The 12,989-nt window shown below is 27.8% G+C and overlaps 2 protein-coding genes and 1 non-coding gene across 3 annotated transcripts; all 3 read left to right on the top strand.

Moving 5' to 3' along the window:
• Window positions 1-3,919: 3,919 nt before the first annotated feature.
• LOC127261835 (transcription factor CSA-like) lies at window positions 3,920-6,471 on the top strand. The gene is made up of 3 exons (XM_051290249.1): window positions 3,920-4,583; window positions 4,685-5,134; window positions 6,200-6,471. Exons 1-3 carry the CDS (start codon window positions 4,055-4,057, stop codon window positions 6,433-6,435), a joined length of 1,215 nt encoding a protein of 404 aa, XP_051146206.1. The 5' UTR covers window positions 3,920-4,054; the 3' UTR covers window positions 6,436-6,471.
• A 3,230-nt stretch (window positions 6,472-9,701) lies between these two features.
• TRNAM-CAU (transfer RNA methionine (anticodon CAU)) lies at window positions 9,702-9,773 on the top strand. Its single transcript has one exon. It is a non-coding gene; the product is annotated as a tRNA-Met (tRNA).
• Window positions 9,774-9,814: 41 nt separating this feature from the next.
• Window positions 9,815-12,711, top strand: LOC127261879 (uncharacterized). Its single transcript, XM_051290305.1, has 7 exons — window positions 9,815-9,984; window positions 10,324-10,359; window positions 10,441-10,578; window positions 11,653-11,739; window positions 12,009-12,056; window positions 12,138-12,214; window positions 12,288-12,711. Exons 1-7 carry the CDS (start codon window positions 9,901-9,903, stop codon window positions 12,433-12,435), a joined length of 618 nt encoding a protein of 205 aa, XP_051146262.1. The 5' UTR covers window positions 9,815-9,900; the 3' UTR covers window positions 12,436-12,711.
• Window positions 12,712-12,989: the final 278 nt, after the last annotated feature.

Below are 12,989 nucleotides of genomic sequence, written 5' to 3'. Positions count from 1 at the left end.
CTAAAACTCAAAATCCACACAACTTACAACCCGTCCTGAACCAAATTTTTTAGATATGTACCCGCCCCCATTAACACCGAATCGGATCGAGGGCTAACTCGCCCCATTTGACATCTGACATCCCTAATGGAGAATTGTATAAGTAATATAAAAGTAAAAAAGATATTGAAAATTTTTGTTAAAAAAACAAACCCAATGTGTTATTGAACACATAATTTAAGAGGGGTAAATACCTAATAACACAGACCCTCTCCCTCCGTCTCCATCTCGTAATTAAGTATCCATTTACTTTTTTACATAAATAGTAAATAAATATCTTGTTATGAGATGAAGAGAGTATTTATTTTTAGTGTCAATAGTTTGATTTGAAATGCTCTCTTCGTATCAGATATAATGTGTTATTTTACATATAAATTTAGGAGATGTAAATAATTAAAAATGTACTATAAGTTAAAAATAATTCTAAATTAAAATTAAAATAATTAATTATTAAATTAAATTAAAAAAATTATAAATTTATATATAATTAAAGTGTGTAATTTTTCTAAGAAAAATGGAACGAATAAATATTAAAAAATATTGAAGAACATAACATTTACTAACTCAATATTATATTGAAATGATAATGTGTGTATATTTTTTTTGACGCAAATAAGTGTAAATGGGAATGTATTTATAACATGTATTTGTCACATGAATGAACTAAATTTTTTTTTGTATATTTTATATTTGAATCGACAAAAATAATAACACACATTTTCTCGTAGGGACGGATCACGTATTTACTTTTAAAAAACAGTCAAGAAATTCATGTTGCTGTTTTATACTTAGCTCATGTATATTTACACTTTATTTGATGAACAACTACTCGTTTATTTATTTATTTTTTTGTACATCATTTAGAGCTTAAATAAATACTCCATACAAATAGTATATAGTGATCCATATATATATAACAGATATTTTTAATGTTTATTATTTTTTTAAAATGGTATTACTATTTTTATTTTCTTTTAAAAAATATGAATATAAACAAGAAGGGTACATTTTTTTTTTTTTTTATAATGTGGGAATCCGCAACCGCTATCCGAAAATGTGCACTGAGTAAATCTTTGGCCGAATCTAATATCCTGCAAATCACGTCCGATGGCAGCGGCGGAACTAAAATACATTTTGAGGAGGGGGGGAAATTTTTTTAAATTTTAAAAATAATTTATTTTATTACAAAACAACAAATTAAAAAAACATTAATAATTATATATTATGACTATGTATATATTGTAAATATATATTTTTTTATATTTTTAAATAAAAAATAATATAATTTTTTATTAAAAAAATAATTTAACACTGAATATTATTATTACTATTATTTATTTATTTTAAATATCACTTGTATAGAATAGTGGGGCAAGAGAGCTGCAGCCCACCCTTACTCCTAAATAAATCTATGAATGTCTAACGAAAAAATCATGCTAGGCGAAATATATATATATATATATATATATATGGGATCAGCTGCACTAATGCAAATCTGCACCAGTATATATACATATACGTACATTTGTAGTATAGTAGTATTTATTAATGGAGACGTTGCAGATGGATTTTGCTTTGGTTCCACACACATATGTATATATATATTTTAATTTTTTAAAAATATTTAAAAGATCACATTAATTATGATAATACTTTATACTTTCGATCAAATTTTTATATCATTTCCTAATCTTAAACTCAAATCTGAACACCTGTTTCTATATTGATTTATATGCATATATACATTTATGTTTGTGTTAATGAAGATGTTGGCAAGTGAGGCCATGCTATTTTTAATTTTTTTTTATTGTTATAATAATTATCTTTCTTTTTATATTCTTTAAAAATGTTACCACTAATAAATAAGGGTAAATGATATGATAATCAATATTTATTATTCTAGAGTTAGAATATCATGCTCTTGATGATTCTATATCAGAATTTTTATGACTTCTTCGATTAGTCACTAATTTTTGTGTTCCTTAGTTGTCTACTACACCGTGATAATCATATCAAACATATTGAATTTGATTGTCACTTCATTTGACAATTTGACAATAGTGTAGTTGGTGAAATTGTTCATCTTGTTCTGATCTTTTCCAAAACAAACTCAAATTGACCTTTACTGCACCACCTTGAGTTTGAAAAGTGTTAGCTATATAAATATTATTTCTATTATTTACTTTAGTTTAAGCTCAAGTACACTCATATATATATACATTCTGATATACAATTCATAATTTTTTTTAATACTCTAAGGGTTTGTTGGTTTGGAGGTTTGGATTTTGAGTTGGGATTTGAATAGTAAAAATTTTGAATTAAAATAATTGTATGACCTAATATAAATAGGTGTTGATGTGATATTTTGAATGTAAAATTGATTTTTAGTATAATATAAACAATAAAAAATAGGTGTTTGATTTGATATTTTTGAGAAAAAAAAATTGAATAAATAGTATAAATCCAATCAAATCCCCAAACAAACACACCCTAACAAAATTAATTAATTTGAAAAAGAGATATTAATTGTATCTATAGAAGACCAATAACAACTTTGCTTAAACAAATAAATAAAAAATTTAAAAAAAAAAAAAAAAAACATATACAGAATCCAAGAAAAGAGGTCAACATCAATCTTAAATATCTTTGATAGCTTAGAAGGAAGTAACTCATGATATGAAAGATTGATAGATAAATAAATTGAAATTCATTTTTCTTGTTCATTTAATTTATTTAGTAAAGAAAAAAAAAAAGAATTTAATTAATTAAAAAAACACGCACTGTTTCAATTCTACATCACTCATTCTTGTCTTGGTTGAGACAGACACACAGACACCTCTCTTCTTCCGCCTATATTGTCCCAGCTCCCGGGACTCCGGCTCCCGAACACATCCCCGCCATTAAAACACAGCATCCAAGGTCCGGGAGCCCCCAAATTAAAAACCCTACTGCAACCTGCAATAACTCTCAAATATTTACACACATTGCTTCATTGCATGGACGAAATGATTGTAATTTTGTAATATATACGTGTAGTGAAAAACAGGAATTAATTATTACAAGTGGGGTAAAAATACAGAAAAATTCAGAACCAGAACCAGAAAGTGTTCAGTCAGGATTTTTATTTCACTGTTCATACACTCCATAAACAACACCACCAACTAATTTGATTATTTGATTTACTGTTATTACATACATTAATAGTACTAAAGAATTAAAAATACCCCTTTCATTTATTTTTAAATTTTCTTTTAGGGTTTTCTCACTCTATGATTTCCCTCACATAGTTACATACATTAGTATTGAAGAATTAAAGACATATCTTTTATTTATTTGTTCTAGTATTTTTTTTATTAAAAATAAAATAAAATTCAGGTTTTTCTTACTCTAGATTTCCCTTACATAGTTACATACATTAGTATTGAAGAATTAAAGACATCCCTTTTATTTATTTGTTCTATTTTTTCTAAAAAAAAATAAAAATTCAGGGTTTTCTCACTCTAGATTTCCCTTACATACATTAATTTGAAGAATGACAACCCTTTTAGTTAATTTTTCTGGATTTTTCTAAAAATAATTTTTAGGGTTTTCTCACTCTAAGATTTCCCTTAGATTCATTATACTAATATTGAAGAATTAAAGAAAGCCCTTCTAGTTAATTTTTCTGGTTTTTCTTTTAAAAAAATAATTTTTACGGTTCTCTCACTCTAACTTTTCCCTTATTAGATTCATTATACTAACATTGAAGAATTAAAGACAGCCCTTTTATTCATATTTTCTGGGTGTTCTATATTTTTAAAAAAACCATTTTTTAGGGTTTTCTCACTCTTACATTTTCCTGCATAAAACCCTTCTCTTTCTCCCAGATTTCAATTTCTGTTCATTAATTTTGAGATGATGAAAACATGACATTGTAACAGTGTTGTCGCAGCAGCATTTGTCAGCAAAAATAAAAATTTTAGACAGTAGAGTGAGATAAAAAGAAGAGAGAGACAGAGAGAATAAGAAATTAAGCATGGGTAGTGGTAGAAGAAGTATATATAATTCCCCAATAGGAAACCCAATTCATCACTCTTCTTCTTCTTCTTCTTCTTCAATGGTGGGAATGGTTTACGATGATTTGAGCTTCCTGTCAATCAATCCTAATCTGAATTTTTTGAATTGTTCTTCAATGGATGCGGGAAATTGGGGTTTTGAAGAAACCCTAGAATTTGGGGGTAAATTGCCTGCTATTAGAAATGGAGGACCCCTAATTGATCTCAACGCTACTGAACAAATTGAAGATCATGAAGACGAAGAAGACGACGAAGACGAAGACGAAGACGAAGAAGATGAAGAAGACCTTCAAGCTACGGCCATGGCGATGAATATGATCCCCAATCACAAAAATTCTAAACCAATTAATCCTCAATCAAATTCCTCATCAAAAGTCTGTGCTCGCGGCCATTGGCGACCTGCAGAAGATGCTAAGCTTAAAGAACTCGTCGCCCTCTATGGCCCCCAGAATTGGAACCTCATTGCAGAAAAACTCCATGGAAGATCGGGTATATACACATATACATACATATATATACATATATATTTATGTATCTATCTATCTGTATAGAGATGATTGATCTGTAAATTGATTGAATTTGGGAATTAGGGAAAAGTTGCAGGCTGAGATGGTTCAACCAGCTGGATCCGAGGATTAACAGGAGAGCTTTCAGCGAGGAAGAAGAAGAGAGGTTGATGGCGGCACACAGGCTGTACGGTAACAAATGGGCGATGATAGCGAGGCTATTTCCCGGCAGGACCGACAACGCCGTTAAGAACCATTGGCATGTGATCATGGCTAGAAAGTACAGAGAACACTCCTCCAATTACAGGTCGAGGAGGAAGACGACGACGACGACGCCGGCGGCCGCGGCGGCGACCACCGCCGCCGCGGCGATGATGACTCAATTCCTCTTTAATAAACCATCCGACAGCAACGACGACGAGATTATTAAACAGATTATTCCAGATCCGCCGTTGTTGAGAACATCTACTACCGCTGCAGCTACAGCCGCTTCTTTCTGGCAGCCGGCGGCGGCGCCGCCGTCGTTCTTTCCAGGTTTTTCAACTGAATTGAATAATTTAGGGTATATTTGGTTACCGTTTTAATTTTTCTATTTTTTTACTTTTTTTTTTTTAAAATTATTATAAGTGTGTTTGTTTGGAATTTAAGTCCTAGTTTAAATTTAAATAATCATGTAATATAATATTATATTTTAAATATATAATTATAATAATATATTATGGTATAAAAAGTAAAATTAAATATTTAGTATTGTGGTAATTTTTAAATACGAAAAACAATTTATTAATAATAAAAATAAAACAAATATTCATATTTTTTATTTACTTTTATAAAATAATATATATTGATTATAAATAAATATTTTATAATTATTTTTTATTTGTATTGATAATATTTATATTATATATACTTTATGGGATATTATATTTAAAGTGGCAAATTAATAATAGTAAATTATGATATTAGATTTATTATTTTTTTATGTAAGTGGTATCGTTAATAATTTTAAAATAAAAATTAATATGTATTGAAATATTTAAAAATTATGTTTCAATTAAAATAAATACAAGATAGGAGTATTATTTTATAAAGAAAAAAATATATTTATTTATGATAATATAAATTATTTTTGTAAAATATATTAAGTTTTAAATATAAATAAAAAAATTTGTTTATAAAAAATATATTTAAAAATAAATTTTTTTTGAATGAGTCTTACATAATGCATATGATGTTATATTTTGAAATAGATGTGTTTGTTTTGTGAAATTATTGAAAAAAAATATTTTTATATGAAATATAGATAATTCTGTACGTATTATAATAATAATAATAATAATAATAATAATAATAATAATAATGATGATGATGAGAATGTCTAGCATATAATTTTTTTAAAAAAAATGTATGGGAAAAAAATAAGAACAATTATATAGAGTTTAATTTATTATATAAAAAAAAGTATTTTATTAAAATATAATTTTTAAAATATTTAAATACAGGGTTTAATTTTTTTAATTACATATATTAAATTATAAGGATTGGTGGATTTATTATTATTATTATTATTATTGAAAAATAGAAATTGATTTTGGATAGGATTAGAACAAAGTAGTTGCATTGGAGGGAAGATGAAGATGCTGATGACGATGGGGAGCAGTTACAACAGTAACTGTTGGATGAATCTTGACCGTCCATCTCTGTCAATCCAACGGCCAGAGAGTTTGTCGCGGGCAGAAGTTCCCCAAGGAGAAGCAGTGGCAGCCATTAATGATGATGATGAAAGAATTTCTGCACCACAATTTATAGACTTTCTTGGTGTAGGAGCCCTATGATATTTATTTCGCCATTTTTTAAACCTATTTAATTATTAATGCACTCTATTTTTATTTATTTTTTTTAAATTTATATTTTAATTTGCCATTGCTCAATATTTTTTATATACTATGATTATTATGGTAAGTATTGATGGCTTATGAAATAATTCCTTCATGAAATCTAGAGAAAAAAAAAATGTAGCATTTTTTATTTGTTAGAGTGATAGTTAATTAATATATGATCCAAAATTATAGCTACAATAATAAGATTAAATGGGTTGCGTCGCACCGATAAATTTGCGACATACCATAGTAGATTTCATATCCCGATCTTGCGTGTGAATATAGTGTATATATTGTTGAATTATTTAGAGATCGAAATCGACAAATTAAAAGTCCCTTTCTATTTTATTTTATCAAATTTCATTAAAAATTTGTGATGGGAAATTGTTGTCAAATATATATTGTATTTACTTATGTTCTCACACTTGTTTTTCATTGTTTGCATGAAATTCTATTTCTAAAAAGAAACAAATATATATATATATTTTAAAATATTATATTAAAAAGATACTTTCTATTAATAAAAATTACATTCAACATTTATTTTGTATCATGTTACACTCTCTATATATTTTTGTTTTCAAAGTAACCTAATAATTCAACCATGTTGTATTTGTATCAAAAGTAGCTTTTTGATATAGTAATATTTATCAATTATAGCTTCACAAAATTAAATTTAATTATGCCAATTTGCAAATCGAGACACTAGCTAAAATGGTGTGTAATTTGGATAGTTTATGAAACCAAATAAAATTATTATTATTATTATTATTATTATTAAATAATAATAATAATAATAATAATAATAATAATAATAATAATAATAATAATAATAATAATAATAAATTGTATGATGGTTATTGTAGAAGAAAAGAGAAAGTCATGCTTGATACATGAAGAGATGATGATGATGACATTTACAACAATGGAACTAACTAGTGTGTTTGTTCGGGTATTGGATTTTAAATTCACTATTTATTTTATTTTTTTTAAAAAAATATCAAATCAAATACCTATTTTTTATTTTTTAAATTATACTAAAAATCAATTTTACATTCAAAATATCACATCTAACACTTATTTATATCACATCATACAACTATTCAAATTCAAAAATTTTCTTATTCAAATCCCAACTCAAAATCCAAACCCCAAACAAACACACGGGGAAAGTTTTTGAAATTTTGGAAATTTTTGTAATAATTAAAAATTGATATATGATGCATGTAATGTTTTGATAATAATAATAATAATAATAATAATAATAATAATAATATATGCTAAATAAAGTAGTGTTAGTAAAGTATTACTATTATATTATTTCAAGTAAAGTTCTGAAATATATTTCAATAAATGGATCAATATATTTTAGGCTTTATACACTTGTATTATTACAAAACTTTAAAATTATGTTTACATAGCATACTTTTATTCATTTGTTACTATTTATTTTTCAAAAATTATTACATCAAATACATTTTTTCTTTGACAAAATATCAGATTAAATACTAATTTAATTTTTTTTTTAATTTTTATTTTTATTTTTATTTTTTTTCAAACTTTCAAATTTTGAAAAACCTCTAGAAACCCCTCTATCTAAACAAACCCTAAAATGGTAAATTATTTGTCAATTTTAAATGTGTAGTCATATTTGAGTGTGGATAGCAATATGTCAGATATAGCTTGAAATTGTACAGATTGTTAGTTGGGTCAATCTGAAAAGCTTCCCCAGCTTTAAACCACCTCACCATAATTTTCATATATATATATTTAACGGTGTAGCTAAATTATATTCGCTATATTCGCGTCTAAGGGTTACGTTTATTTTTTTATATCATTATATTTAATATTAAAAATATTTATATTTGTATAATTTTTTTATAAATATTTTTGTATTAGTATTACAAGACACTAATTGAAGTATTTTGCATTTTTTTTTAATTTATACTATGTTTTAATATAGTAATTAATATCCAAAAATCAATATGTAAAAAAATAAATGAAACATTTAGATCCAGACGAAGATAGTGTATATATATATTTTACTTTTCTTAAAGAAAAAAAAAGTTACGCAAATTTGATGTTATAAATAAAAAAATATTTTATACAAAATATGATATCTAATTATTATTTTATCTTAAAAATATCTAAAAAGTCAAAACTAACAAAGATATAGGATGTGTTTGGTTAGTATTTTAAGCTCTGTTCACACAATTTTTTTAAAATAAATTGATTTTTTTATGTGTAGTACAAAGAATTATATTAAAATTATAAAATATATTATTTTAAGTTGAATATTTAATTTTTGGTGATGATTATTTGAAGTTTATTTTGACTTTTTAACTTTTATAAAAAAAATAGAAATTTATTTATTATTATTTTTGGGAATTGCAATTAAAAAATTTGTTGGGAGAACAAAGCCTTAGTTTAAGTTATTTTATTTGCTTTAAGGTATAGAAAATTATTTTTGTTATATAACAATAAATATTTTCTATTAAATTGTTAATTTTTGGAATAAAATAAAATATTATATATATGTATATATATATATATATATTGAACATTGGATTAGTCAAAAGTTATTTAGGTGAACAAAATGTGAACTAAACACAATCTTATATACATATTTTGATATATTGCTTTCAATTTTAATATTTCAAAATATCAATATTTAACATAAAATATTGACTATATAATTTTTTTTCAGACATAATTTTCAATATATATATATTTATCATTTAAAAAATAACATTCAAGGTAAAATATTATTTTATATATTGCCGACATAATTTTTTATATCTCATCTAAAAGAATTATTCAAATTAAAACACTAAAACACAAACTCTTTATATGGTGTATAAAATTTCGTATAGAATGTAGCTAGACCATGAAAGTACATATTTTTTTATTGTAAATTGAATATAATAAAATTAATGTTTTAAAATAAAACTGAATCAAAATTTGGATTTATTTACTTATTTTTAATATTTTTACATGATTCCTTATTACAAACATTTAATAAAAATATTATTTAAAAAAAAAAAAAACACTAGGCTAAGCTGAATAATTGTGTAGTCTTTTTTTATGGATAATAATCCAATTCAAACAGGCTTATTGGGCCAGCCCGTCTGACTTAACGTCTGAGTCAAAAGGTAAGAAATTAACCATTTTGCCCTTATTTATAGATTAAATAATATTGTTTTGTAATATATTTCAACAAAATCAGAGTGGCGCAGCGGAAGCGTGGTGGGCCCATAACCCACAGGTCCCAGGATCGAAACCTGGCTCTGATATCGGATGCAGGCTTCCATCTCTGAAAATTTTTTGTTTTCTCGAATTAATACTTACCCATTTCAGCAAGTCTAAATCGATGTGCAGTTCGAGATTCTTCCATTACAGCAGTTGCGTTTTTGCGAGGCGATGGGAAAAATGCCCGAGGATTTGCGCGCTCAACGTCCTCTTTTTGGTGGCGCTATTGTCGCCTCCTTTCCACTGCGCTTCCAGGTTTGCGGATTGATTTTTTTGTTGTTGAGGCTTACTTTCTGTGTAACTAAATGTTCGATTACTAGGATATGTGTTGTTGTGTGTTTTTTTTTTTTTTTTTTTTCGAGTTGTTGGTTTTGATTTTTGTTGTTGTTATTATTATTTTCGAGTTTTTGGTACGTTGTTGAAGGCTAATTTCTGTGTACGCTTCGATGTTGCAAATAGGTCTTGATTTTGTCGCTGTGTTTGGGTGATTGTGTGTTTTTAACTGTGATTTGTGTTGTTTTCGAGTTTTTTGTGGATTTGGGTGTTGTCAATGGCTTAATTACTGTGTAACTAAACGTTCGATTCTGTGTGTAGGATGTAAGTGATATTCGCGAAGTTCCTGATAATCAGGTAGGTCAATTCGTTTAATTTCAGAATTTATTGATTTTTGTTGCTTCTTGATAGATGGATGAAAGTACGTGTGTGTTGTAGGAGGTTTTTGTGGATCCGACGCGCGATGAGAGCTTGATATTTGAGTTGCTGGAGTTGAAGACTGATGTGCCTGATAATGGAAGTGCGACATGGTTTCTTCAAGACCTTGCCAATGAGCAGGATGCCGAGGGAACTGTGGTACCATTTTTGTTCTTATTTGCCTTCAGTTTTTGTTGGATTTGATTGTTTTTATGATTGATTCTTCTTATTTGGAACACGTGTACGTATTTCATCTTCTAGAATGAATTTGATTCGCGATTGTGTTTCAGAATCTAAATAAATAGAGCCCAGAGAAATCTACAAAATTACATTCCTGCTAAAATGTTGGGTGTGTTTGTTTTGTGTTTTGAATTTGAAGTGTTTTATTAATAGGAAACTGTGTCGAAAAATTTTGATTGGTTGAACAAACCTGTAGTGTGTATTCATCACTATATAAAATTGTGCACTCCAAAAGACTATCTTCTGCCAGCAGCCATTACCGATTGTTCACTTTTCTTATTTAAATTATACTTCCACCGTCCGGGAAATTTATGTGGGTTTGGTTGGATACGTAAATTAAGAAATAATGATGTTTTAATGTTGAAGTGTAGTAGGTAAGACGTGAAGTGAAAATACTACGAGATATTTATTCAATAGTTAATAAAAGAGTTGCATAGTAAGTAAAAAAATAGTGAAGAAATTGTTGTTACTTGTTAAAGTAGGTGATAAAATTGTGGGTGGATGGAAGGAGTAATATCTTTGGTTAAGATGGGTTTTTGGAAATTAGAATTAGTGATCTGATTTGTTTGTTGTTACCGGAGATGCGAAAAAATGAATACAGACAGTATTTGGCGGATTGTGAGAGTAATATCTTTTGGTGAAGATATGTTTTTGGAATTTAGAATTAAAAATCTGATTTGTTTGTTGTTACTAGAGATGAATGAAGCAAGGAGACTCTTCTTTATTACGGAAAATTACTGTTTTTAACAGTAAGGTTCTTGTCGCTGTAGGCTCATGAACCTTTACTATAATACCTTTGATACAGAGCTTCTTGGCTTCTGCTATGAAATGGGATTAGAAACTTCTGAATAAGAGAAGAGAAATAATTTTTTTAATAAAGTTATTATGTTATTTTCTCTTGTTGTTCAGTAGCTTGGAACTATTAAATTGGGGAACTTGCTATTGCTGAGTTTCGTGGATAATGCTGACATTTATATACTTTTTTGAATTAAGGTTCTTGAGCAGTCTGGCATAGTGCAGGCCGATGGAGAACAATTTAGAAACAATCGACCTATCATAACAACTGCAGTTGGACAAATGGTGCGTAAAAAATCTCTTCTCTGATTTTAAATATAAGGGACCACCTCATTTTAAAAGAAAAAATGAGATTGCTTACCTTTCTGTTCTCGTTTGATTTTTCAGTTGGTTAAAAAAAAAGAAAACGTATTCTGAGGAACTGAAAAATCATTAGCCCTTTTGAGAAATCAATTCACATCCATACTTTCTCCTCTCACTTCTCCAATTGCTTGTGAATTTGATACCAAAAGTTATCGTATACTTACGCTCAACGGTCCTAATTTTATTGATAGGCCGTATCCAAGGGAAGGCAGGGAAGAGAAGCCCAGAACATAGTTAAGGTAAGCCCATCAAATTCTCCTCCACAAGTCAGTAGTCGAACTCCAATTGGCTCTTAATCGAATTTTTTTTCACCCCTCCAGGTTTATTTAGCAAATTTGCGGCTAAAAAATGTCGCAACAGATGTTCTTATCACAGCCTATGAGCCTCTGCTTATAAAGTACGTTCATTGAAAAAGTGAATAGTTGTGTGCTCGCTCGTGTGTCTTTTTTAATCATCCTTTATTGTTGCAGCTCCTTGAGTGAAAGTGCTGCTAGTGTTGGAGCCGGTTTAGCAATACCTGCTGCAGAATCTGGATGTATGCCCATGGCGGAGGTTTTCAAATGTGCCGTATCCAGTTTCAATGTCAACGATTGGAGCCTCTTTGGTGGCGTTGCTTGAAATTTGAATCAAATCAGGTGTATTCTTAACCAGCTTCTGAATTTTTTCTTGCCATAAATTAGTTTATTCGATGATTGGTTGTGATTATTAGCAGTCGGAATCTTAATGTTAGGTAAAGTTTTTGTTTCAGGGATGGATGCAACCTTACTTGAGTTATAATGTGTATTCTTGAATTAAAACTATAGTATTGCATAATATATCTTAGAAACAAGATGTGTGAATATTGAATAAGACTAAATTGTTTGGCCCGACTAATCGGTTAACTTGATTGAAGTACTCCCTCTTATCCTTTTTACGGGAATTGTTATGGTGTTGAGCGGGTTAAATTGGCACTGTGTTGATTAAGCCCTAATCAATATAGAACAAATAGCATGTGAAAATATAATCGACAGTACATGTTGTATATCTTATATGTGTTGTGTTAATATGTTTTGTTCATACTTCGTATGTTGGCCGTATATATTTTGTGTGCTGTCAGTACTGCCGTAACACTTCCGTATTTTACATGTCGGTTTAGAAATTATGTATAACAAAATTTATGTTGTTTTAAGCTT

This window comes from Andrographis paniculata, unplaced genomic scaffold, assembly GCF_009805555.1.
Source record: "Andrographis paniculata isolate CXL003 unplaced genomic scaffold, ASM980555v1 Contig64END, whole genome shotgun sequence".
In the NCBI taxonomy this organism is placed as follows: Eukaryota; Viridiplantae; Streptophyta; class Magnoliopsida; order Lamiales; family Acanthaceae; genus Andrographis; species Andrographis paniculata.
Note: the sequence above shows the minus strand (reverse complement) of the source record. Positions and strands in the feature narration are given on the sequence as shown.